Source organism: Phaseolus vulgaris, chromosome 6 (assembly GCF_000499845.2).
Source record: "Phaseolus vulgaris cultivar G19833 chromosome 6, P. vulgaris v2.0, whole genome shotgun sequence".
Lineage (NCBI taxonomy): Eukaryota > Viridiplantae > Streptophyta > Magnoliopsida > Fabales > Fabaceae > Phaseolus > Phaseolus vulgaris.
The window spans coordinates 14,660,429-14,688,211 of NC_023754.2; the positions used below are offsets into that span (position 1 = coordinate 14,660,429).

At 34.3% G+C, this 27,783-nt stretch overlaps 2 protein-coding genes across 2 annotated transcripts; one reads left to right on the forward strand and one right to left on the reverse strand.

The window, feature by feature from the left end:
• Positions 1-14,694, forward strand: LOC137831224 (uncharacterized). The gene is made up of 13 exons (XM_068638816.1): positions 1-1,214; positions 1,707-2,442; positions 3,855-4,350; positions 4,639-4,790; positions 4,878-8,177; positions 8,291-8,503; positions 9,888-10,091; positions 10,205-10,408; positions 11,293-11,451; positions 12,655-13,005; positions 13,568-14,000; positions 14,140-14,236; positions 14,372-14,694. Exons 1-13 carry the CDS (start codon positions 118-120, stop codon positions 14,571-14,573), a joined length of 7,644 nt encoding a protein of 2,547 aa, XP_068494917.1. The 5' UTR covers positions 1-117; the 3' UTR covers positions 14,574-14,694.
• A 2,187-nt stretch (positions 14,695-16,881) lies between these two features.
• On the reverse strand, positions 16,882-20,091 carry LOC137831225 (reactive Intermediate Deaminase A, chloroplastic-like). The gene is made up of 6 exons (XM_068638817.1): positions 19,770-20,091; positions 19,309-19,424; positions 19,131-19,175; positions 17,745-17,818; positions 17,613-17,662; positions 16,882-17,221 (listed from the first exon to the last, which is right to left on the reverse strand). The coding sequence occupies exons 1-6, from the start codon at positions 19,951-19,953 to the stop codon at positions 17,127-17,129; spliced, it is 564 nt and encodes a 187-aa protein (XP_068494918.1). The 5' UTR covers positions 19,954-20,091; the 3' UTR covers positions 16,882-17,126.
• Between the last annotated feature and the right edge of the window lie 7,692 nt (positions 20,092-27,783).

Genomic DNA, 27,783 nt, shown 5'->3' on the forward strand with positions numbered 1-27,783 from the left:
ATGTATGTCCGGGTTTAACCTACGTCCTTGTTCGTTTCAGTTCAAAACAGTCACAGCACTTTACGTTAGAGTGGCGCTCTAACCTTCATCACTCCGCCGTCCTCCGCCGTCGCGTCCATGGCGGAACCTGCTGTGGTTCCGACATTCCAGGCCAAGGTCAGCCACGAAGCGAAACTAAAAGAACTGCTTCACCGAATTACCTCGCTCGAGATAAAGCTATGCTCCGACGGTGCAAAAGAGTTTGCGAAGCTTCTGAAGTCTGAGAACGGCGGCGCCCTACTCCGAGAGTACGTGCGTGGGTCCCCGAAGTGCTCGGAGCTTCTCGAGGCGTGGAAGCTTCGTGAAGGAAAGCAAGGCATGAACTACGTGTTCGACTTAATCTCCGCGATTTTCAACCAGAGTGAAGGTAAGTACAACCCTAGCGATGCGGAGAGCGTGAGCGTGAGCAAAGACTTGGATAAATTCGCACGGTTACTCATTTCGGAACGGTTGAATGGTATCCATAAGGAGGTGAGCAGCAAGGAGTGGCGCCGGCAGAAGGCGGCACTATTGCTCGCGGCGTCGATTGTGCGGCGTGGCGCGAGCTTGGCGTCGGAGGTCTCGAAGAGCTTCGATTTTAAGCTGGCGGAGTTCGGGAGGATCGCGTCGGAGCATCGGAGGAGGAGGCCGGAGGCGAGGGTAGGGTTGCTGCGGAAGTCGTTTGTTGGATTCGCGATGTCGTTTTTGGAGGTCGGGAAGCCAGGGCTGTTGCGGTGGATTTTGCAGCAGAGACAGATGTATTCTGGCGTTCTGAGAGGGTTAGGAAGCGATGATGATGAGACTGTAGTGTTTGTGTTAACGGTGTTGAGAGATAGGGTTCTTGTTGTGGAGTCGTTGGTCCCGCCGGCGCTTCGGAGTGTGTTATTTGGGAGTGCCACGTTGGAGCAGTTGGGTGAGGTTTGTGGAAGGGAGAGTGGTGGTGATGCTGTTGAGGTTGCGTTTGGGGTGCTTGTTAGGGTTTGTACTGATCCGTGTAATGGTTTGATGCCGGATTCGAAGATGCGGTTGAGTGGCAATACAAAGAGGGTCTTGGACTTCATGAAGAAGCTGCGGGTGACGGAGGTTCAATATCATAAGGACTTGCTTTTGGCTATTGTTGAGGCCAAGGGTTCTTTTGGGTTGTTGTATTTGAAGGAGTTTCCTTACAACATTGAAAATTTCAAGTCTTCTTCATGGTTAGAATTGTTTACCTGAATTTTGTTGTTGTTGTTGTGTTATTTGTTATGTTTATGTGCTGGATTATGAGTAATGTTACCATGTTAGCAATACAATAATGGACTCTATTTTAAATAGTCTCCCAAAATATTAGATGAAAACTGAAAACTGAAAACGGTTTAGCTAACCTTATCGTAGCAGAAATTATTACATGGTGCGGGACTATCATGGTCTCAATCAATCTCCACATAATATGTAATTGGTGTTATTCATCATTTTCCATAAATTAAAATAGTTGACTTTGTTTCACGTAGAGATTGGTTGAGACCATGCATGTGTGGTGAGACTTCTAATAATTTATCCTATCGGCTAGCATGAGAATTTGCCCAATGGTAGTGTATTTAAAAGAGAGTTAGAAGTTGGTGTTGCTTGCGATTCTTTGATATGTACATGTTTATTTTTCTTTTTTGATTCATACCCTGTTTTCGGATGGGGTCTGATATGTTTTTCAGGATTCCTGCAATATCTGTGGCTGCTCAATTGGTTTCGTTGGTTGGTAATGACATATCTAAGGAATTTGCAAATTTTCAATCAAATGGTCCAGGGCAGTTGTTATATAATATGGATTTACTCAGCATTGTAAAGTGCCTGTTTCCTCGTCCATTCAATAGGTCTGTGTTTAATAAGGGATTGCCTCATACTGAACCTTATGTGAAACATGGTACACTAAGGCTTCTTCTGGAGTTACTGAAATTGCTGGACTCTCTTTTTGGTGGTTTGAACCATAATTCTAGTTCCAACAATCCATTCATGCAGCATATGATGTTTATCAAGGATGAAATTCAGAATTATGTTCAGGTTTTTCTTCCTGATCTGCAGGTTCTATTAAATCTTCTTTCCTCTTTAGATGCCAGTTCTGAAGCCTGTAACTCAACTTTGAAGAGAAATGCATTCCATGATGAAGATAACAGTGGTAGGAGAAAGAAGTTAAAACTGGACACCTCAGAGAGTGGTGATATAGATATAGTTGTTTCTGGGATAAGTTCTACTCCTGATATTGATTTGACTGACAACAGTGAAATAGTTGATATTGGCCTAAGAGAAGATACTTTGGATGATGAAGTGGATCTGATGAATATCATAGGGGAAATTTGGGGTGTGGACCTCCATTCCGTAGATATTAGCACATGGACAGACGTGGACTCGTACCTACTGTCTAAACTTCTTGATGCTCTCAGATATTATCGTGTATGTTCATTTTTTTATATTCTTATTTTATTCAAGCCACTGAGTGTCACTAATACTGTTAAGTAAACAGAAAATAGCTTGTGATCAAACCAAAATAGAAGGCAAATTTAAATACTTCTACTAAATTATAATATTATGTAGTTCCTTTAGACAAATTTTCTGTTTAGCATTTTGGTATTTCTGTAGGTGTCTGTAATACTATGTTGTTTGATTTACTTAAGGATATTTTAAGCAATAACTTACAATTTTTTGAGTTTTGATGGTGGCTTGATCCTCTAGTTTCTTTGATGATTGTAGAAGTGTGTTGTTTATTTCAAGAACTTTTAACGAATTTGTCTCTGCACTGGGAACTCATTGCTTCAATGAGATATATCATTGCTTGATATGTCTCATTCAATGATTTAGAGACAAACTAGTTTTTGGTCTTTCCCCTACCAATCTAAGCGGTTGACCTGTAATGACTCTTGAAATATGCCTCACTCTTTTCACTTATTCTAGGAGCAATGATATCTTATAACAGTGTATAGTTGAGTGTGTTGCATTTTAGCATATTCTTGGATGCTTTTGATGTGTTTTTCTAGGATTAAACTCCTAAATAAGAGTTCCTCTGACTGTCCACAAGTAAATGTGGATTTTAGTCTTCCCTAATTTTTATTGGTTCCACAGATACTCATAGTCATAATGGTAACAGGAAAGCTGATCTGCTACGCATTAGTTTGTTGATTTTATGGACCTTACTTTAACTCTCTCACTTTATCCATCAGAAACTGTAAACATCATTTTGATTGTGTCTTTATTCTTCTTTCTGTTAGAAACTCCTTGTTAGTGTCTTGGTGATTGCATTGGCTTGATCATCCTCATCTCCATTATAACCAAATAGTCCTGATCAAACCAGTTTAAGTTGTATTTCTCCGAAGACCTAATAAATTATTATTATTTAGAGGTGCTTGGCATGCCTTAGATTATAGGTATCTCATTTTTTCTCTCAAAAAAATGTAAATGCCTTTTCTTTTTTCAGAAAGTAAAAGTCTCCTATGATGTTTTCTTCTCTTAAATGCCTTTTTATATTCTAGTCTTTTGCTCACTGTACTTGGTGCATCATTTGTTTAAATTGACTGGCTTAGTTGAACTCTAAACTTTCTTATACATCTTCGTGGAGTTTGGCAATGAAAGGAAAGGAGTCTTAGCAACCCTCTTTCTAACACAATTTAATATTGGTAATTTTTTTTTGAAAATTATAAAATGTGGAGATGGACTCTTTCTAACACAGCCAACTGTTTCACAATCCTAATGAAGGAAAAGGAAATCTGCTGTTATTGTTACTTTATTTTTCTAGAAATTTATATTCTTTTCTTAGTTATTCAATTATAAATGATGCTATCTTATATTCCTTTTCTGTTTTTCCTCTGCAGCGCTCTCTGCCTTTCACTTTGGATAATTCTTTTGAAACTTTCAAGAGTCTTCTCAAAAGCCCATTGGAATTGACAAGTCATCTACAGGTCTCAGTGTTGTCTTTGCTTGCGGAATACATTGAATGGTGTCCTGACAATGAAATTCCTTTAAGAACACCATCCATGTTGTACAAATACCTGCAACCATTCATTAAATTGTTAATGTTTTCACCATACAATGAAACACGGGATCTGGCATACAGGCTGGCCTTGGCGGCTATGTTCAGTACCGGCGGTTTCGACGGGAACCTTCATGAGATAGAAGCATGGTTTTTATTTTTACCAGGTTATCATGGAAAGAAATCCCCTGTCAAAATCTTGGAGGTTGATGCATTACAGAGTCTTACTTTGTTTGTCATATCATTCTTGTGTGACGCTGTTTCTACACTTGGGAATAATTTAGTTAAATATTGGAATATTGTTAAGAGTCATGCGCATGTTTTGGAAGGCAGTACAGGTAATCAGTTGTCTATTCTCATATTTTAATTCTTTGTATTCAATTAACTCTAAAATGATGTATATCATATGTTGCTTGTTTTCCTTTTTGTTCTACTGCATAAGTTTTTGATCTGGCTCTGTAAATTCACAGGACCATTATCTTTCTGTAGAGCTGTGAAATATGCATAATATCATTTTCTATGGTCTTAGTATCTGCTAATTTTTTTTGCCATCTCCTTAGAAATGTTACCATAAATTGTGGAGAAATTTTTGGCTCTTCATTGCTGATTTGGTGGTTTCATTTCAGATTTATCACCTCATTTTAGCCCTTTTATCGTATGTGTGCTGGAGAAGTGTCTAAAGGTGATCCGACCTAAATCAGGATCCTGCTCATTGCCTAAAAAATCAATTGTATTATTATACACTTGCAGTACAGTCAAGTATCTCTTGCAAACGCAGGTACATAATTCATTGTTGGAGGAGATTTTTGCTTATTTTTTGTTTGCAGTTTGTGCACATCTAATGTTAGATCTGTGTTTCTGATAGGTCAACCCTGAATTGTTATCTGCTTTAGTTCATGCAGACTTGACAGAGAGACTTGGTGGCAGTTATGAATGTGGTGAAGTCTTTCCTGAGTGGAAGCCTCTGAAGGATTTGATGGACTTTGTAGAGAGCATATTACACCATCAGAATTATTCCATCTTCTCTAAAGATGAAGAATCTGTCCTTCCTGATAGTTCTCTGGGAAGTGCTCTAGGCAGTGTAAATAGATTGTTGAATAGTGGGTCTGGTCATGCAGTTGCTGCAACAACCATAGCTTTCATATCCTCCATTATATTGGAAGGTACGGGTAAAATGTTGACAAATTTGCCATTGCATGTGGTCATTCCACGTAACTTGGTTGGAGTTCCTTTCTCCCTCTTATTGTCTGTGCTTTTTCTTGATTATAGTGTTCTCCACCATGCTTCAAAGTTGTGGCCTGCAGTGTTTTATGCTGGTTTGGATATGGCCATGTCTAATCTTGGTATTGGTAGTCAAAATGCAGCTCCTGTTGAGAATTCTGATCATAGATTGTATCCAGAGTCTCTAACTTGTAGCCAGCTTTTAGATGCTTCTGAAGCTGATGCTGTTACATTTAGTATCTTTCTAAAGCAGGCACCGTTCCATGTGATATTTCCTGCAATGATGTGTATGAATGGTCCTTACATATCAAAGCTATCTAAAATACAAGAGCTGTTACTGCATAAATTATCTGTGTCCATAAATGATTGCTTGCTCCTTCCCAATCTGCAACTCGTGCTGTCCTGGACTCATCGTATGCAGTTATGTTATGAAGTTAACCCAATGGCTGAAATTGAACAACTTCTGAATGTGTGTGTTATTCTTGTAGGGAACTTGTTAGTGCAGTTGTTGGTCCCAGCAAGTTGTTCTGACTGCTCTATAAACTCTTTTTTTTGTTCAAGACATAACATTAGAGAAGTGATTAAAACCGTTTTTTTCCATCCCTGTATTTTGATGTCATTATCTTTTTCTTTGGGAAGTTATCAGAACATTGCAAATGGAAATGTAGAGGATGATTTCAATATGCTAAATGTAGTATCCAATGAGGGGTTTCACAAATTTGGTAATCCAATTGTAAAGATATTATCAATGACTCTTGATCACATGTGGTCTTTATTTAGTTCCCACCTTTGGGCGTCCACAGCTGAAGATGTTGCTAGTTTATTTGTGAAGGATTTTAAAGGCCTTCAACAAAAACTATTTTTGGATGTGAGAGACAGATTTGAGCTGTGCGTTCGTACTGAAGATGTGATGCCTCTCCTTCCAACATTGTGTACTTTACATACTTTGCATAAGTTTTTATCCCCTTTTGAGCTCCTTGAATTAGTGGATTGGATGTTCAGTCGAGTTGAAGTAGATGATTTGCCAATTAAGAAATCTTTGTTATCTGTTGGATGTTCCTTAGCTGCTGATGCTTTCAGTGCTTTATCCATTTATTTTCAGCAGTCATCTGAAAACAGGGCACCTTATGATTTGTTTTGGGAAATGGATGTAAAGAATATGAAAGCTGATATTTTTGAGCAGATTTACAGCAGGGTAGTTGAGTGTTCTGTATGTTTTGAAGTAGATAGTGCTGATAGATGCTTGCTTGAAGCTGTCAATGCCTTGTATACGCAAAAACATATGCAGGAAGAAACTTTTCATCCTTTGCTGTTGATCATGTGGAAAATTATAATGGTTACTCCATTGAAAATTCTTTCCCATTGCATTTACAAGACAAATGTTAAGAAAGCAAGATTTTTGCATATTCTTACTGAATTGAGTTCCCTGCACTCATTGATCTTTGGGCATTCATTTTTGGGTATAGTGAATAGAAGTTTACATAATGATATCGGTGTGATGGAACATATCTCTGATCTTACTCTCTCAGAAGATCAGTTTATACTGCTTCTACCAGCCTCTTTGTCATACCTGAGCTTAATTTCCAAGAGATTTGGGGAGCAGAGTCCCAAAGATTGTGAACCTATACCTTACTTTTATTCAAAAGTGCTCTTAAAAGGTTTCAGTCAGTGGAGGAGCTTTTCATCAAAAGATATATTTGAGGAACAATATGGGGAACTCTTTCCATCATCTGTTCAAGAACTTCTGTGTCTTATTGATCACAGTCTTCTTGGGAAATCAATTCATATGTTGCAGTACCACTTTGCTCTTAATGGAGATTCCATAAAACTGAAAAAGAGATTAAATTTATTTAAATCCATTTGCCCAAAACTTGCTTCACACGATGACCTGATGGACTGTGAGAGTCAAGTTATTGATAGTTATTCTCCATGTCAGTCTTTGAACATCATCAATCATGTTGTTTCAAAAATATCACTTTGTAGAATATTATTGTTTCATGAAAAAGAAGATGGGGGTTTGAAAGATGTTTCTGTGAAAATGCAAAGCAAAATGGGAAGATCTAGGATACGTTTCATAAATACTTTGGTGGACATTTGGCAGTTTATTGTAAAGAAATTTTCTTTAGCCTCTGATCAATCTAGAACTGCAAAGGGCACAGATATTTCATTGCTATATAATCACATGGAAGGGTTTTTGTTGAAGAGTATTCTGGAATTGGTTGGGAAAATGCAAAATGATCTTATTCAGTTGCAATCCATTTCCTTCCTTGAGCAATTAGTCAGATCTGCTCTTCTCTACAGGTTTGGTGATTTTACAACAATGAAAACTCTCCGGGTTATATTATCACAGCTTAATGAGGGAAGGCTATCATTTGATTTATATCTTCAGTTATTGCTTGCACATTCTCAGTTTGCCCCCACTCTCCGTTCTGTTCACAAACCAGCAGGTTCCTTTTTGAAGCCTGTATCCAGCATTCTAAAATGTCTTGTGATTCCTTCTATTGACTATCGTGAAAGTGACGTGAAACAGACAGGGCTAACAACTGTGCTTTCTAGTGGACCATTGGAAATTGTTAAAATGCTTTGGATACTCTTATGGATGAAGGCTCGCCAAACTGACTCAGATTATGGAAATGATATTAAGATAAATTTAAAAGAGCTGCATGCACTGCTTCGTCATTCTTATGGTGCAACAGTCAGCTGGATTAATTTAGCGATATACAATCTTATGCAACAAATTGAGTCTATGAGTTGCCTGTTGTCTCAGAATGTCAAGCTAGATTCAGAAACAATTGAAGAATGGTACAGAAGCCATCAGAGGGACAATTTTCCAATTGACCCTGACATATGTGTGTCAACTGTTCTCTATTTTCCCTTTGATAGAAGTATCTCCGATGAGCTACCATCTGCAAACAAGATTGAACCAGATACTGTCAGGAAAAAGGTTTAAGCATGTTTTTAAGTTGCCTGCCTGAATCTGTGTTTCCTGCTTGCAGTTTTGTACCTGTCCAAGTTTATATCTCATTATGTTAACTAACTTCATTAAATCCCATACAGGTACATTATTCTCATGTTGAAGATAGAGAACGTTATGATCCTGCATTTATATTGCGATTTTCAATTTATAGTCTCTCTAAGGCTTACGTAGAGCCTGTGGAGTTTGCTGGGTCAGGGTTGCTTGCAGTAGCATTTGTCAGCATGTCTTCCCTGGACAATGGGATAAGAAGATTAGCTTATGCCACTCTTGATAAATTCAAGAATGCATTGGAGGTTGGTAACAGGTTTATCAGTTATGCCTATTTTATCATTTTATAAAATTTAATTATGCCAGGGTTGATAACAGGTTTATCAGTTTTTACTCTTTTTTTTGTATATTATTAATACTTTCACTTCCATATGGGGAGCTACTTTTTTTATGGAATAATCTGATCCGGGTTTGTCATGATTCATTTCAAATGTTTTGGCAAGAACAATGATGCCAAATATCTGTCCCTTTTTTTTTGCAAGTTTTATGTGTACAACTGTATTTTGTATGTTGACTGTTCAGTTCCCGCGGGGCAGTTTCTCATTATTCATTTCAAATGTTTTTTTGCAAGTACAATACAAGGATGCTTGATATGTCAGTGTTATTTTTGGTGAATTCTTTGGTGTATTACTGTATTTGGTCAGTTGATTAGATAAAAATGTCACTATTTTTATAGGTGTTTTTTTCTTTTACTAGTGCTTTGGGATTGGGTAATGTTTATAATGTCTTTGTTGTTTTGCTCATGTTAGTGGGATAACTTTTATTACTGATATGGAAAGTGGTGGAGAGATCCTATATTGATTAGAAATATGACCAAAATGTAGTATATAAGTGGGGAACGACTTTTCACTCTACAAATTTAAATCCCAAATTCTAAAATGGTATCAAAACTTATTCTAGTGAATTTTGTTAGGTCTATCACGTCACTTGCTATCTTGCCATTATTGGACTACCAATAGATTTCAAATCTTGCAAACCTCATGCTTGAGATATCTAGTGTCAGTATGATGGGATGTTGGAAAACCCACATTGTCTAGAAGTATGATTAAATTAAAATATATAAGTGGAAGGCAATGCTCTTATTACAAACAGGTTCGATGAGGCTGAGTTATACCCAAACAAAAAATGGTAAGATGACATCTGAGGCTATCCTAGATCCATTAAAGGGTCACTTGTATCCATACCCACCACTATGTGGGATCTCCAATGGAAAAAAAATTAGACAACTATGCTGTTTCTTTTAATTTTGTCCAAAACAAGCATGTTTTTTTTTTAATCAGCCCAAAACAAGCATGTTGGGAAAGTTAAACTAGAGAATCTTATGAGACTGTAAGTAAGCTTGTGGAAGCCTCTAAAACCATTGCCTAGAAGCCCAGGCCTTTGGCAAACCAGGGCCAAAATGAAAATTTGTTGTATTATTGGGTTTGGGCATTTTCCAGGGGCTGATCTGTAGCTTCCGTGCTCTCTTTAACGATGCACTCTTAGAGAATACAACGTTATTGAATAGGCTTCTATGGAATTCAAGTTTTATATTGTATTCATGATTGCTTTTCTGTTTTTTCTTTTGTATATATGCATATATTCCTTGTTGAAAGATTATTGTTGATTAACAATAAAAATGTCTTGCAGAAATGCCAAAAGAGAAAGGATGTAATGGGACTTCGACTTCTATTAAATTCTGTTCAAAATAGTATAGAAGAGCCATGGCAAAGAATCCCGTCAGTTATTTCTTTATTTGCTGCGGAGGCATCTTGTGTATTGTTAGATCCAACAAATGATCATTATGCTGCTATAAGTACATTTTTGATACACTCTTCTAAGTTAAATATGAGGGTATGGCATTGAAATTTCTTTTGCAAGTTGTAGAGTTTCTTTTTTTACATGAAATTTTTCCTTTGTTTTGAAAAGTAATATAGTTTTATGCGCCATTTGCTTCAATTCTGTAGGTTATCCCTATGTTTGATAACTTCTTTTGGAGTACTTCTGTCAATTTTAAAGCAGAGAGGTCTTGGATCCTTCGGCTAGTATGTGCAGGGCTGAACTCAGATGATGATGCCATGATATATATCAGGAACTCTATCCTCGAGACCCTAATGAGCTTTTATGTCTCTCCTCTTTCCGATTTTGAGTCAAAGAACCTGATTATTGAGGTAAACAATCTTAAAATTTGTTTTTATTCTTTTCCTGTCTTTCTGTCTACAGTTGTACTTTAACTTGTGTCAGAGTATGTTTATATCTCCTTTTGGGGTATGCATTACTTACAATTACTAAAAGCTGTGTTTCTACTCAACTTGTTTTCATCTTTTAACTTGGTAGTCAGATTATGAATCAAATCACAAATTAGGTGCCATTTTTTAATTGAATTGTTTTGGGTTGAATCTTACTTAAACCATTCATTAGTCAAAGCTCAAAACTTATATCTGTAGTGATATTCGGATGCTGTTTCTACAAAATTTTAATACTGTTCCAACTAAGTTGGACACATGCAACTGTCACAAAAGGTGTTGAAGTTTGAAGATGATGTACATGTTTATCTAGCAGCTGGACATTCTAAAGAATGGACGAGTTTCTTCTATCAAACAAAACTAATGTATTTGGCAGGGATAAGTTTTTTGGGTTTACTAGGTGTGAACCATAAAATACTTTTGATCTTTTAGCACAATGCTGTGGTTACCGTCTAGCTTGTCCAATGTTCACCTTTAGAGTTTATTAGGTATTAACACGAGGGGGCATACCAGAATCACATTATCTGTTATTAATAATTTGTGTTATCAGCTGAATAGCTGCGGTGACAGGCATTTCAAGGAGTTTTTTTTACTGCAGCTTGGAAAAATACATCTAACAGGTGTTTCTCCTTTAAGAAATGGGCATTCACGGGCTAAATTGTGCTTGTGCTTGTTGAATAGTGCTTAATAAGTTGTTTACCCAAACTCATATTTCATGCTTTGCAGTATGATGAAATATGCTTTTTTTCTTGTGACTACTCCCTTGTCTTCTACCAATATAACGTGAGCCTTTCTTATTTATTCTGCAGGTGATAAGGAAATCTGTTAAATCACATAAGATTACCTGTCATCTGGTGAAACACTGTTCTTTTTTTTCATGGTTTTCGTCTCTCATCTCAGTTAGTAGACAAAGATTTAATGGAGAGGAAAATAAAGTCTTCTTGAAACATGTGTTGGTGGCATTGAAGGTGAGCGTTTGATTCTCATGCAGTTTGTAATCCCCCTCCCCCCATCATGACCTGCAATTTATTTTGTTTCTCTAACTCTTTCTGTTAATATTTTCCTTTCACATGTGTTGGGGTTTTCTAAATTTATGACTTGTAAGCCTACATATTTTTTTAGCAAGCTTGTTCATCAAGCACAATGATGAAGAGGGTAAAAGAGTAGCAGTTTGATACTCTGATAATGAGGAAATTATCAATACATAATTTGACCCTCTATCATTGTTGTTAAAATCACAATCTAACTTGTAAGATCGCATGGATTTATGAGTCAAGCACCTCTAGCAAGCTAGGTTGTATTCAAGAATGATGGAAAGTGAGATTGTGATTTTCCATGTTCAATCGTGCATAAATCCCAACCAGGTAAAGAAAACCCCACTTTTTTGCCTTTGTAAATAAATTCCTTACCACTAGCAACTTCTCTAACCTCTGAATGGTTCTCCTTTCCAAGCCAGAGCCCTTCTCTCATGACTATTGTTGCGGATGGTTGTAATGAGATTTTCTAACTTACACCTACTTGTCTTTCAAAAGAATTAAGTTAAACAAGTTATGACTACAGAGTTCTTGAAATGCTCTCAAGGTGTAATTTGCTTACTTCTAAAAGTAAATGTGTTAAGTTAGCAAATGGTATGGAGTGCGCTAACATACCCCCACTTATTTTTTAGAATGAGTAAATTAGCAAACTATAACTATACATTTCTTAAAATATCCAAGGTGTAATGTTAACATACAAATTAATTAATAATAATAACAATTTATAAATAATATATTGATAATAAATTTATATAACAAGTAAAAAAGAGTATAAAATATTATTAAACAAATACATATATTGTTATTGTTATATAATACAAACTATATACATAAATTTTTTAATGACAATTTAATTATTTAAAATTTTCAAAATAAGTACTCAAGTAAAATTGTTGTAATCTTGCCACCACTATAGCGTTTTTGGGGGTAGCCTCTCTGCTCCGCTATTTACTATTGACTACTATGAATGTTTTTCTCTACCTATGAGCTTGAATTACCTTCAACATAACAAGGGTTATCACAAAAAAATGTTCAGAGCTGTATTTTTTATTCCTTTGACTAAATGATATATTTTACGGATTTGCTTTTAACTCAGATTTCTTTTACTTCACACTTAGTCCAACTATTATTTTTTAGGTTGTCAATGATGTTATTTCATTTGGGAGAATCTCCAAGTGGTTGAAAAATCACAGTCTTGAGCAGCTGATGGAGCTTTCATCCAATCTATTTAATTTCTTATTCCATGATGGTACATTGGCAAATGAAACTTTATTTCTAGTTAATCCTTTTCTACAAATGGTAGCATCAACGTTGAAATTATCTCAGAGTAGGAAAATATATCAGCCACATTTTACCCTATCAATTGAGGGCTTGTATCAGATGTACCAGACTGGCAGTGTGTATAATAAAGGCAAAGAAAGCATTAAACCAGAGCTTGCTCTTGAAGCCATACTTATGAATGCATCTCCTGTTTCCATTTTCTCTATGGTACTTTCTCTGATCCCCCTCATTAATTTTTGTATTATAAATACTTGATCATGGATTACTCAGTTGTATATTTTTAAAATTGTTTGTTCAAAGGCATACAATGAATTCACTCTTGGATTGCTTATGTTTTTATATTTTAATTATACTTTAGCTACACCAATGCAAATGATTTTCATACTTTGTATTGTTTGTATATTATGAACTGAAGATGAAGCTAATAAATGAAATTCACTTCATGCTTCAAAGGTGGTTAAAGTTGTAAAAATGTTATATGATAAGGTTTTTTGTTACTCCTGTATCGTATATAATAAATTATTTTAGTCTATCATGCTCTTGTGGAAGAGTTATTTTTTAAAATATTTTTGGCATTTGTAATTGTTGTGGGTTTTTAGATTTGTCTTTTTATTATTATTATTATTTTTTTTCTCAATCTATAATATTAAATGTTTATTCCTTGGAGAAATCGTATCTATCAGACTAAAGCTCTAGATCTTATTAAGTGAATACTTCCTCTTTTTTTTTTGAGTCGGTATAAATAACCATCAAATTTTTATGTATACAGAATCAGGAAAGACTTCAAAGTTTTCTTATCTGGGCAACTACAACTGCTTTAAAGTCAGAGTCTATACGAAGGCTGGGGTTCAATGAGTATCAGTTCTTCAGAAATGATTATAGGGAAGAGTTTCGAGAGAACTCTGTAGTTTCAACACTCCTGCGCTGGTTAACAGCATCAGTAATCATTGGGAAGCTCCGTAAAAAATCTGATTACAGGGATTCAGGAGTCGCTGAAACACACAACTTTGAATCCCTGAACTCTTTACTTGTGTATGTTGAAAATACCTCTGGGCAAAGAAATGATATTGGTATTGGTGCTGAGGAGTTACTAGCATCAACAATTTTGTATCTTCAACTGCGTCTTGGTGTCAATCATGAAGTGTTACCATCAGTTGTATGTGCTCTCTGTCTCCTTATTTTTGGTGCCTCTAATTTTGCAGGTATGGTACTTTATACATTTAATTAGTTTACTGAATCCAATTATGGTGATAGGTCATAAAGACATTTTAGTTAGATGTTTGTATCCAACTAAAATGTGTATTCTGGCCAGATATTTACGCCTTTTATTTCATTCTATAGTAGGCAAAACTGATTTATTGCAAGACTACGACACTTTAGTATCATCACACAGTTCAAGGGTACGGTGTCCTCCTGAAGTTAATCCAAGTTGGAGATGGTAATTTTTCTGGCCTTCTAATTCCTCATACTTAAATGAACTAGGATGTATATGCTTCATAACTAATTTTAGTTGGACTCTTAGTATTTATGTATGCTTCATAACTAATCATATTGGGACCTGATTGTTGTTTAGGTCGTTTTATCAGCCATGGAAGGATGATTCTCTGGAGCTCACTGATTCACAGCAGATGGAGGCATATCATGCTTGCTTATCTTTGTTAGTGATTATCTCTAATGTTCTTGGAGGAAAGAAATTAGAGTCGGCTAGTTTATCCCCTGTAGATTTAGAGAAATCTGGCTTATTCCAATGGGAAAGAAGTTTACTTAGAGACTGATAGTTTGAGTTATTATCTTATTTTTTGTACATTAGGAAGTGTACAGCAAGTGTTTAAGTAATGTTTTATTTGATGTAACATACAAGCTAAATTAAAGTTTTGGTCTGATATTTGTTTTAAATTGAGTTTCAATGTGTAAAGTGTTTTACTTGGTTCTTAACATGAAAAAATGATTTTAAATTGTGAAAGGTTAGCTCCACATTTTTTATATACTCCTTTCAAACATTTTTTTCTGTTATTGAATATGAATTATTAGAAAGGTTTCATACACTAGTTCGTAATTTCATCTTACTGATTTTAAACTTCGCAATAAGGTCATTTTTATAACAAGACAATGTTCCTTTTGTTAAATTAATCATAATATCGTAAGTTGCAAAAATGGAAAGAAATCATATAACATTGGTTGCTGTTATAAGGGTTGATGACTAATTTTAAAATGTATGTAATTTACTATTTATATTTTGGAAAAAAAATTTCGTTTGAAAACATTGTTTTTGTTTGGAGGTGGTTACTAAGGGCATTACATTCTGCACCTCTTAAATAGAATTCTCTATTTTACCTTATAAAAAGTATGTGTTTTTTTATAAATGTATTTTTGAATTGAAATGTGTATTTGGAAATTTATTCATATATTTTGATTTGTACATTTTAGAATACAGATATGAATCTGAAAAATATTTTGGAATGTATTATCAGGTTGAGTAATCTGCAATGTATTATTAATACGTTTTTGGAATATATATTTTAGAAGTTATTTTTTAGGTTCAAAAATATATATCAAAATATACATTATCAAGAATGTATTATCTAAGTATTTTTGTTATTTCATCTATTTACGGGGTGCAAAATGCATGCTCGATTGAGAAAAGTGAGTTGTTGTCTCGTGTTTATATGTTGATATAATTTTGTCAATGTGAGTTAAAAGTGACAATTTTGATTTTTTCCCCATAATAATGTAAATTGCTTTTGAATTTTCAGAAATGAGAAAATAAAATTTTTATTTTTGAATTGGACAAATCATATATAGGGGTACAAGTTAATTTTGAAAAAATTGTATTACACATTGATAATTTTTGAAATTTTTAAAGAAATCATATTCTTCACAAACAATTTCTGTGTAAAATTTTTGTAATCAAATTTTTATCGTATTTAGGAAATATGATTTTAATTAATATAAAAAATGAAATTATTGTTTCATTTAATTAGTTTAACATTATGTTTCCCTTACTCTCTTGATTCATTTCATGGATTGCAGCAAGGATGACAATTACTATTTCTAGATTTGGAGTATTTGATAAAGAAAAACATTAAACATTCTTCTTTACATGATCATTGCAGTTTCCTTTTTTTTCTTTTTTGTATAAGATCAATTACACTTTTGATCTTACATTACTCATAAAACATAATCTATCTTTGGACATTGTATTAACTAATCATTTTCTTAGTCCAAATCATTTGTGCTTGCAAGATGTGAAACAATAAAATGAAATAAACAATGGAAATTGTATTTCCCAAGTACAATTTCCTTTAAAACCTTGATCACAAAAAATTATTGTTTAGCATTGCAGATTAGGGTGAGACATACGGAATATACAAAATATATTGTTGAGATTAATAGTATGCTTTCTTCATTCCAACATAAGAGAATTGAAAGTAACCTATTTAAATGGCTGGTTGGATTTGAACAGGTTGGATTTGAACAACCCTTAATTATTTCAAGTACTATTTTATGAGAATTGAGGAAGGATAAAAGCAACATTTAGTGTCATTTAGTCTTTTTGATGTTTGTATTTTTTTAGAATTTAGAATTACTGGGAAAAGTGTTAACTTTGAAGACGATGAAGAGAGCTTGTTTAAAAATTTGTTTGGTGGGGGAGGATATAACAATACTTGGCTTTGTTAACAAGTTGAAGGAAAGTAAAATATTACTTTGCCCCCTTTTTAATCTTGATGATGTAGAAAAAATGATGAAAAACGAACAGCATAGAAATGAGTAGGAGTTTTAGGCCAATAAATTTGCACGCTTTGATGAAGTAACAAATCCTCCACGTGAGTATGAATACATGGACTCCATTTCTAGCAAGTGCATCAATTAGATTGAACAAAGAGTGAACACATTTAGCTAACTTTAGGTCAGGAAAATTCACATGATTTGTCTATTTCTAGCAATTGCATCACGTGTTGCATCCAACTTTATTCAATTACTTCATAAACATAACTCACTTTAAATTTGGTCTCTCTTTTTTTTGTCTTCATATTAGTTGTGGAAGGAAACTATTAATGACCAAGAGAAGTTACACTGATCATGTAGTAGAAATGGTTTTATTGGAGAGTAGACATCCAAACATGGTCCATGATAAAGTAACATGGCATTACAAGATTTAGAACATGAGAATTACAGAGATATTTCCAGTGGGTTTGCAGGACTGATTGCAAGGACATGAGCATCATCATCCAACATCATCCAAGTGAAAAATCATGCTTGGCTATGTCCCCCTCCTTCATTATTTACCTAACTTTATTGAAGAGTCATATATATTATTAAAATGGTGCTCAAAGTGCTGCTATGCACTCAATTTCAATCTTGGCATCCATTGGCAAGGCAGCAACTTGATAGGTAGCTCGAGCTGGGGCAGGTGAAGGGAAGTCTGAAACCAGAACTAGCAGGAATTAGAAAGCAAAATTGAGGGAAAAAATGGTGAAGCCATCATTGCTACATAGGACTAAACATATATTCAAAGTTCTAGTAACTAACACGAGAATCTTCAAATACAAGAAACTGAAAATAGATTAATTTTTACAGAACAATGTAAATTTATCATCAGAAGCGAATTTCATTGGTAAAGTATAGTGTAGCACATTTAGCAGTTGATTTGCACAAGGGTTTAACAGAGTGCAATATTAAACAAATGGCTAATTACTATTATCAAAAGAGATAACAATTGAAGTGCAAAAGTTTAGAATGGTGGTCCTGGTCATTACAACTACAAACAAAGTCTATAATCAAGGCAACATCAAAATCACTACCATAGGACTCACATTTAGCATAGATCTCATTAACTTTCTTGAAGTCCTTCAAGTCAGCCAACCTGGAGAAAATAAACGGTATAAATATAGTTGTCTTGCCAGCAGCACTCAATACAATTCAAAGTAAGAGCAAAGAATTCACACAATATTGTTGTCTTGACAACTGATGAGTAGCCAGCACCCCCAGATTTTAGTATCTCCCCCATATTTTTGAGAACCTGCAATATGTAATTATTTTACAAATGTCAGTGACAAAATCTCCCTCACCACAGTGTACATGCATAGCAATGCTACGTCAAAAACAACATTACTAGCATGTTTTACTGTTAAAGTGAGACAAATCTAAATGCAACTATCAGACAATGATTAATGACATTTAAAGAATGTAAGTAGCAAAGATTGCGTATATAGCATTAACAATGGTAAAATAAAGAATGTAAGTTATGCAGAAAGACACAGTGTGAAGATTAAGTAATGTAATTAGCATTAACAATGGTAAAATATTAGCATTCTTGTGATAGTTATTGATTTTGGGAGTCTGATAGGTTCTTGATTTGGTTAGTAACAAGTAGGGGCCTGGTAAGCCCAATGATCTGCTTGTGTGGGCTGATTCTCTTTTTGTTGGAGGAGGGACTAAGTTTTAAATAACAAATGGGAGGGTATGTTTGTCAGAGGAGAGAGAGAGAGAGAAAGAACAAATCTGTCATATATTACAGTTCAGAGCCACAGAGGGTAGGAGATGTTTCCATTTTCAGTTTCCTCTTGTATAATGGTGTTTACCTTGGCTTGGAGCATTTTTTTTTTTCTTTTGCAGGGCTTTATCAATAATACATTCTACCTGGTTTAAATAGGAGTCGTCCCAATCAGAGTCCTATGCTTTTAGGGGTCTTAACAGTTTAGGACTTGTATAAGTTATACTATGCTAATACCTGACCAAGATTATAAGTATACAAAGAAGTATTAGTGTTGCTCCATTTCTTTCAATTCTATTGATGATTTTTTATAGTCTTTTCTTACCCTACCTTTGTCCCAATTAAATTCTTCTCTAATAGAAGAAAAAGTATTAGAGTGTGGTCCTCTACATCTTTCTTTATCAGTGAAATATACTAATAGTGATCGTTTCAACAATCAATTTACTGGAAATTTCGAAAGTAAGCTCTTATAAAAGCTAAGTTCCCTTAAAAAAATATGTTTTTTTTAAATGATTACGGTATCATGGTTAGTTTCACTACCATAGTTTAACCAATTCAAAGTTCTTTTCAAACTAGAAATAGTTAACTTAGCTGCATACAAATTCAACCAAGCGACCATTCTAAATCATTCAGTACTTCTCATACCATGAAAATTAGTCAACAATTAGGAGTGAAGTAATCCATCCAATTAAACCATATCTCAAAGCCAAACTTTTCATAAATGATCAATCAAACCTCATAAGCTCAATCCAAGAGAAAGGTGACAAATTACAAATACTAACAAAGTTTCCCTAAATCACAAATGAAAGGTTGCATCTTCATAATTATCTTAACGTACCTGCTCTGTCTGATCTTCAACATTATCAGAGATGAACTTTCCAGTCTGCATTAGAGAGCAAAACATATATCATCAGTCCAACATTTAGCATGATGCAACTAGCATAAATACACAACTGCACACATATGTAGGAAAAAAGTTAAATTGAAGAGTGAACTTCAGATGGATGATGTCAAACCTCGGGAACAAGGCCAAGAACACCCGACACAAACAGAAGGTTGTTGGCTTTTATTGCTTGAGAATATGGCCCCAATGCTGCTGGGGCCTTTTCAGTCTGAACAGCTTCCTTTACTCCTGCAATCAATGAGAAAGTTATTGACAGCTCAAGATTTCAACTAAGATAAAAATAACAATGCAAATTCTTTCTCACGATTTCACTTTTATTACGAGTAAATTTTAGATTTAGTTTACACATTGCGTCATAGTCACAAGTTCTTGTCAAAAAGTCAAAACTTTAACCGAAGGTGTAAACTTGTTAGAAGTCAACAACAATTGCAAGAACAATTTGCATACTCTAAAACTTTCCACAAACAAAAGCAATGCAACTAAATTGAACATTTATTCACGCATAAAATTAAAAGAAAAGTCTCCACAGTGAATAAAATTTGAAAAATAAACAAGAAAACAATCGGATTTTACGGGTATCGTTAGAGATGCTCCTGCACGCGAATGGCAGAGAGCGCTTAGACGAACACGAACGCAATAGTGCGGCGCCGGCCACCGTGGCTCCACCAATTCCGGCGGCCCAGGATGCCTGCCGGCGAAAAGCGCCGCCGTTCATCGCCGGAATGTGGAAAGTCCTTGCGGCGCAAAACGACGCCATCTATCTCTCTCAGATACGCACTGTGAAATTATAAAATTCTGGGACAACGTTGTGCTCTGTTATTAACGTTTGCAATGTCTTCTCAATTTTCCGAAATTACCCTTAACTCAGTTAGATTCTCTCATGGGGATTCTTATTCTCACGACCTTTTCTCTGTTCTCACACTACTCTTAATATTATTATTTTTCTTGTTTTATTGTGTTATTTCATGATTTTTATTAATTTATTAAATAAATAATTTGATCTTTAATGGTGTGAAATGTTGATAATTTAATCTTTGAAAAAAATGAAATAATTATTTTAGTTGTAAAACTTTATAATTAGATCTTATTACTAAGTTTTATAACACTATTGTGTTATCCAAATATAAATTTTAGGCACCACTTTAAGAGTAAACTGTGGACTATTTTGTCGCTTTTTTTAATTATATAAATTTATTAAAAAATGTTGATTCTGAAGCTGGAAGAATCAGAAATGGTGTTTTTGATATTGTAAAATAAATTTAAATGAGTGTTATTTTTTTAATGTTTGATTACTTGTGATATATCATGCATTATCATTTTAAGTAAATTATATGAGCTTGGTAGATTCGTAAACATCAATTATTTAAAAAAATAATTTTAGAAAATTTGTGAATAACCATTTAGTCTTTTAAAAAAATATAATCTACATGTTCAAAAAAAATTTAAAAATATTATCATAAATAAATAATTGATTATGATTAAGAAATTATTGATTATTTAGAAGTTTTCAAGTTATCACTTACTAAGTTTTATTGGTTAAAATAATATGTTATTTTTTTCCTAATAAATTTCTAGGAACAGTATAATTAATGATCATAAGTATTAATTAATTAACTCTACTTTTTAAGAAGATATATAAGTTTATTTTCAAAATTGAAATATAGACATTAGAAATTACATAGTTTAATGAAAAGATTTCAAGAATTATTCAATGTTATATGAAAAGATATTTTTTCACTAGTGCAAAATGTAAAAATAACTACTGCTTTTTTAAATGCGTTTTATCGTTAGACACAATCTTTCAAAATGTGGTGCCATTTTTGTAATTAAGTTTGTTTAAGAATGTAGTTATTTGTATTAACCGCATTAGTAAATCAAGCGTTTTGATTTAAGAATGCGGCTATAGGAAAAACTGCATTCGTAAATCGAGTGCTTTGATTTAAGAATGCGGCTATATGAATGCCCTATGATTACAAATAACCGCATTCTTAAATAACTTTTTACCATAACTCTGAAGTGCGTCACTTACGCTTTCATACTTTCTTCCTCTTCTTTCGCTTCTTTCGCTATTCCTGCTCTCTTGTTCCTCTCTTCTTCTGCGAGTTGCATTGTCTTGTTTTCGTGCCATTGTAAGTTCGTTCGAGCTATGCTTCTTCTTCTTGCTTTCGTGTCACTGTTAAGTTCGTTCGTTTCTCTTACTTTTTTTTTGTTTTCTTGCATTGGTTGAAGTATTGTTTCATTGCCTTCGCGTTTCATTGCTCCCTTGCTTCGTCGTTGCTGTCGTCGCCGTTGCTGTCGCTTTCGTGCCACTCTCAACGTTGCCTTCATGCACAAGGTTGGTGTTTTAAATTTTTTTTATTTTTTTTTAATGTTATGAATTTTTTTTATTATAATTTGCATTTTTAAAAATTTATATTATTTAGTATTTATTATAATTTTTATTTATTATTAATTTATATCATGTTAGTTGTTAGTTTAGAATATAATTATCGTGTTGGTATTGAGTCCGAGGGTGTTCGACTCTTGTCAATTGATACGTGTTTGTTTTGAGTCCGAGAATGTTCGACCATCGACAAACGTGAGATAAAACACTTATTAGAAACACTTTAATGACTATTACAAAATATAATGGATCGAAATTGGATTAATTTTGTTCGCATAAGTGATGAGTATGAAAGAGGAGTAGAAGAATTTATACAATTTGCGCAACGTAACGCAAATAATAGTGGTCATGATGAAACAAAGATCAGGTGTTTGTGCGTTAACTGTTTGAATGGAAGGATACTAGATGTTAAGATAATGAGGGAGCACCTTCTAAGTGATGGGTTTCTTCATTCTTATACAACTTGGACATGACATGGTGAATTATTAAATTTACCACGTGTTTCCGTAACTGAAAAATATGTGGGGTTCACCATGGATGATACAGTACATGATGATGTATATGATGATCCATTGGAGGACATGATTTGTGATGTGGGAGCTGAGTCTCTTGCAAAAGCGCATGAATATGGAAGTGTGTCAAGCGATGTAGAGACTCCATTGTATTTTGGATCAACTAACTTCACACGGTTGTCAACAATGTTAAGATTGATGAATTTGAAGACAATATATGGATGAACTAATAAAAGCTTCACATAATTGCTTCAGTTGTTGAAGGATATGCTTCCAGAGGGAAATACTCTACCTAATCGTAATTATGAGGCCAAAAAGATTCTTTGTCCAATGGGTATGAAGTATAAAAAGATACATGCATGTCCTAATGATTGTATATTATACAAGAAAGATTTTGAATTGTTGAAAAGTTGCCCGATGTGTGGGTTATCACGTTATAAGTTGAAACAAAAAGATGATGATACTATTGAAGAGATAGAAAAGCATGAACCCCCAATGAAGGTTATGTGGTATATTCCCATCATTCTAAGAATGAAGCGTTTGTTTGCAAATCCAAACGATGCTAAGAATCTTAGATGGCATGCAAATGAGAGAAAATGTGATGGCATGTACCGGTATCCAGCTGATTCTATTCAATGAAAGAAATTTGATGATGAGTTTCTAGAGTTTGGTAAAGAATAAAGAAATATCCGACTTGGTTTAGCTACAAAGGAAATGAATCTGTTTGGTAATATGAATATAAATCACAGTTCATGACTTGTTTTACTAGTTATTTACAACTTACCTCCTGGATTGTGCATAAAGCGAAAATACATGATGTTGTCTATGATGATATCCGGTCTGAAACAGCCAAGGAATGACATAGATGTTTATCTAAGTCCCCTAATTGAATATTTGAAGTTAATGTGGGATCAGGGTGTTGAAGTATTTGACGAATTTGCAAATGAAACTTTCAAGCTGCATGTCATGTTATTTTGCACCATCAATGACTTTCCGGTATATGATAACTTATCAAGGTATAGTGTTAAGGGTCATAAAGCATGTCCAATATGCGAAGAAGACACCGCTTCTCAACAATTGAAACATGGAAGGAAGACAATATATCTTCAACATCAGAGGTTTCTTAGAAGTCATCAACCTTATCGAAGGTTGAAAAAAGCCTTTAATGGACATCATGAGACTAATGGTCCACCAACTCCATTAACTGGTGTTGAGGTTTATGAAAAGGTAAATAACATAGACCACACCTTTGGTAAGTAAAAAAAAAGTCATCTGTGTCAAACATTTGGAAGAAAAAATCAATCTTCTTTAATCTTCCATACTGGTTGAGGTTAGAAGTCAAACACTGTATAAATGTAATCCATGTTGAGAAGAATGTGTGTGATAACTTAATTGGTACACTTCTTAACATTAACGGAAAAATGAAGGATGGTCTAAATGCTCGTTTAGATTTGATTGAGATGAACATACGAGACGATTTGGCACCGATAGAAATGGGTAAACGTACATATTTGCCCACAGCCTGTTACACCATGTCAAAAGATGAAAAAGTAAGTTTTTGTCAATGTCTAAAGGGTGTGAAAGTGCCACAAGGACATTCCTTAAATGTGAAGAGCCTAGTGTCAATGCAAGATTTGAAGTTAATTGGGTTGAAGTCTCATGATTGCCACATCTTGATGCAACAGTTGTTGCTGGTAGCTATCCGTGGAATCTTACTAAAAAAATGTTAGACATACCATAACCCATTTATGCTCATTCTTCTCTTCCATCTTTTGTAAAGTCATTGATCCATTAAAACTAGATGAACTTCAAGATGAAATTGTTGTTATCTTGTGTGATTTGAAAAGTTTTCTCCTCCATCTTTTTTTGACATCATGGTTCATCTAGTTGTGCATCTAGTAAGAGAGGTTAGATTGTGTGGACCAGTGTACTTAAGATGAATGTATCCTGTTGAACGATATATGAAAATTTTGAAAGGTTATGTGAAAAATCATTATCGTCCAGAAGCTTCAATGATTGAAAGGTACATAGATGAAGAAAGTATTGAATTTTTTTCAGAGTACATATTAAAAACAAATCCAATAGGTCTTCTAGCTAATTCATAGCACCACAGAAGTTTTACAAGTAAATGTTTGTGTGGTGTGAATATTGTTAGCAAATCTCGATCATAAGTCTTGCAAGCACATTTGTATATATTGAACAACACAGATAAAGTTATACCTTACATAGAAGCTCATAAATCCATTGTGGAGGAAAATAAACCAAGACAAGCAGAGAAATGGGTATTGATGGAACATAATAGAACTTTCATGACTTGGTTTAAAGATGAGGTGTTAAAGGATTCCACGGCATAAGAGACCTTGACCTGGTTGGCTGTTAGATTGAAGTTTGATTTCATTTCTTGTATAGCGTACGGACAATTGTATATTTTACACGAAGTCTATGGATGAAAAGAGTACAATTCAAAATTCTGGTGTTACTCTTGAAGTCGAGTCAATGTAGTTTTCCACTTCGAAAGATACAAATCTTGTACATGGATCAATGACATACTATGGGTTTATAGAAGAGATATGAGAGGTTGGCTATACTAAGTTTTTCGTTCAAGTTTTCAAGTGTAAATGGGTTGATAATAAAAGTGGGGTTAAAATTGATGAATCAGGATTCACACTAGTGGACTTTTGAAAGATATGGTATTGAGATGAGCCATTTACAATGGTTCAACAAGCATCTCAGGTTTTTTACGTCAAAGATCCTATGTCACAACATTGGTATGTCGTTTTACACGGGGAAAAACAAAGGAAGGCCATAAATGATATTGAAAATGGTGACCCCCGTTCATTCACACCAATGATAATTAATAAAGATGACGATGTAGTTAATGATGTACATGCAACCTATAAAGACCACAGTGAAGGAATTTACATATGAACATTGAACCCACTATGAAAATAAATTTAGAAATATTTTTGATAATACGCATTTAGAATTTTATGTATTTGTTTTATATGATTTTCTTTCGATGTAGATTAACTAATGTTTGTTACCTAATTTTTTAAATAGAGATATGGATGACGATCAGACTCCAATCTGACCTCGATCCAAACTAGGTAGTAGAGGACCTACTAGATTGAAGCGTCTCTCATTGAAATGTGTTGTTGGTGAAACAACACGTGTTGACATTGATGTTAACATTGGAGTGGCTTTTGGTCCTAATGCAAATTCGTTTAACAACTATCTTGGAGTTATTTCTCGTGAGAGGCTCTCCATTTTGATTAATTCATGGGATGACGTGTCAGAAATCGATCGGAACATGCTCTGGGAGGATGTTCTGGTAAGGTTTACATTATTATTGTTATCATATAATGTTTTTTAATATTCATTGATTAATTTTAATTTGGTGATGTTATTTTGCAGGTAAATTTTAAAATTCCTAATGTAGAACCACTTCGATCAAAAATTATATCTAATATCGGACTTAAATTTCGTCAGTTTAAATCAAGAATGACAACGAACTATATTTTTGGAAAGTTTAAAGGTGAAAATCCTTGTTTAAAGAACAAACATATTGATGAAGAGACATGACGTCTTTTTGTTCCAAGCCGTGAAAATGAAGCTTGGAAGGTAAGTGAAGTTACTTAACTATTTTTATTTATATAACATTAATAAGTTAATATTATTTAATTCACTTTGTTTATTTCATTTATGTCAGGATCGTCGAAAAAAAGCTAAAAACATAGCTTTAAAGAATGTTACCCCGAGCGTACTGTCTCATTCGGGGTATCGAAAGCTTAAGCAATCATTGATGGAGGAAAAGGTGCAATCCAGATAGGGGACTGGGTCTGAGATTGATACAAGGGTCACTATTCCTCCATCACCACCTTTGCGCCATGTAAAATGGAAGAGGACCCGAATTAAAAAGTTGGGTGCACCAAGTTTTGAGCAATCAGAGGTTATCATCGAAAAAAATGTAAGTTATTTTTAGCCTCTTTTGCATTTATTTTAAAGCATTAATTATATTAAAAATTGATATGATTTTGGTCTCTTGTAGGATTCCTTGAGCTCCCAAGGTAATTTTGTTGCTGAAGGTCGTCGCGATATCTTGGTTGAAGCAATTGGATGACTTGAACATTGTGGTCGTGTTCGTGCAGCTGGACAAGGGGTTGGACTTAAACTATATTTTGGAGTTTCACAACGACATTCATCCTCCTCCCCCACAGAGACCAAAGTAGAAATGACGAGTAAGATACGTCAAGAATTAATGGAGGAGATTAGAAAGGAGACTGATCGGATGCGGCTAGAGTTGTGACAAGAGTTTCTATCGCAACAAGTTTGTGTTGAGCCAATTCAACCCCTTGTTAGTCCCGCTCCCAAGAGCACAAAGGGGAGTTGTGCGGCTCCTACAACATCAGGGAAGGATATCATTGGCCAAACGAGTCAATGTGAGCTACTAGTATAGGGTGGCATGGTTCCTCAGGTGGTGGCCATTGGAAAAGTCTATCAAGAGGCCACCACCTTACATAACGTTCCTCTATCCCCTGATGTGGCAAAGGTAACAATCGAAAGAGTACGAGTACCTGATGCTCGTGCTCCACTACCTTCAAAGGAGGTGATAACTGTGGTTGATGCATTTCAGACATTCATATCCTGGCCCAGAAATCTCTTTCGAATTATGCCTGAACCTCCAGTAATAATTTCATTTCATTATATTAATTTATATTTATATATTACATCTAATTTAATATAAATGTTCTTTATTTTGTAGAAACCTCGTCGGAAACCAAGTCCGAAAAAAAAGCATGAGGTTTCGGTTGACTATCCTATAGCTTCCTTAATTGTAGCTGCTAGATAGATTGGTTAAGAACCTTTGGAAGTTCCCTGGGATGATACGTTTTTTGAAATAAACACTGAACTGCCACTATACATACACGTGGCAAATTTGTTAGAATTTGTAGCTGGGGATTAGGAGCTCAATATAAATATAATTCAATTTTTTTATGATGTAAGTATCTTTACCTATATTTCAATTTACTTTATGTTAAATTATTATTGATTATGCTTTAACTAAAAACTTGTAGGGTTTTTAATGGAGTCTGTCTCACCGAGGGGAAGGAAAATGTGTATGGATTCTTAGATCCTGCATATACTAATCCCACTGGAACAAAGGCAAATGAAACCCAATCATACATCACTAACACCCTAGAAAAAGAGGGAAAAGAAATTTATTTATGCCCTTATATTAATGAGTAAGTTTAATTATAAGTCTTCAATTATTAATATTTCATGTTTTAAATATTTACTAACTTTTTTCATAGATGATATAGGGGTCATTGACAGTTACTTGTCTTATCAATGGTTGAAAAGACTGTTGTGTGATTTTGTTCCCTACAAAAGAAGTCATTCACACATATGAAGAATATCATTGATAGGTAAGTACACTATAAACTTAACTCTGTATGTTACTAATTAAGCATCTACTAACACTGTTTTTTTGTATTAATCAGTTCATGGCGTGGATATAACATCCTAAAAAGTCGATCAAATTCAAATTTTCAAAATCTAAAGTGGATAAAACTAAAGGTTTGTAATTTTTGTCTTTCTCTTTTCATTGTTTATCTATATTAACTTTTACTTTTTATTGAATTATAGTGTAATAAACAACCAGGAAGCTTTGAGTGTGGATATTACATTATGC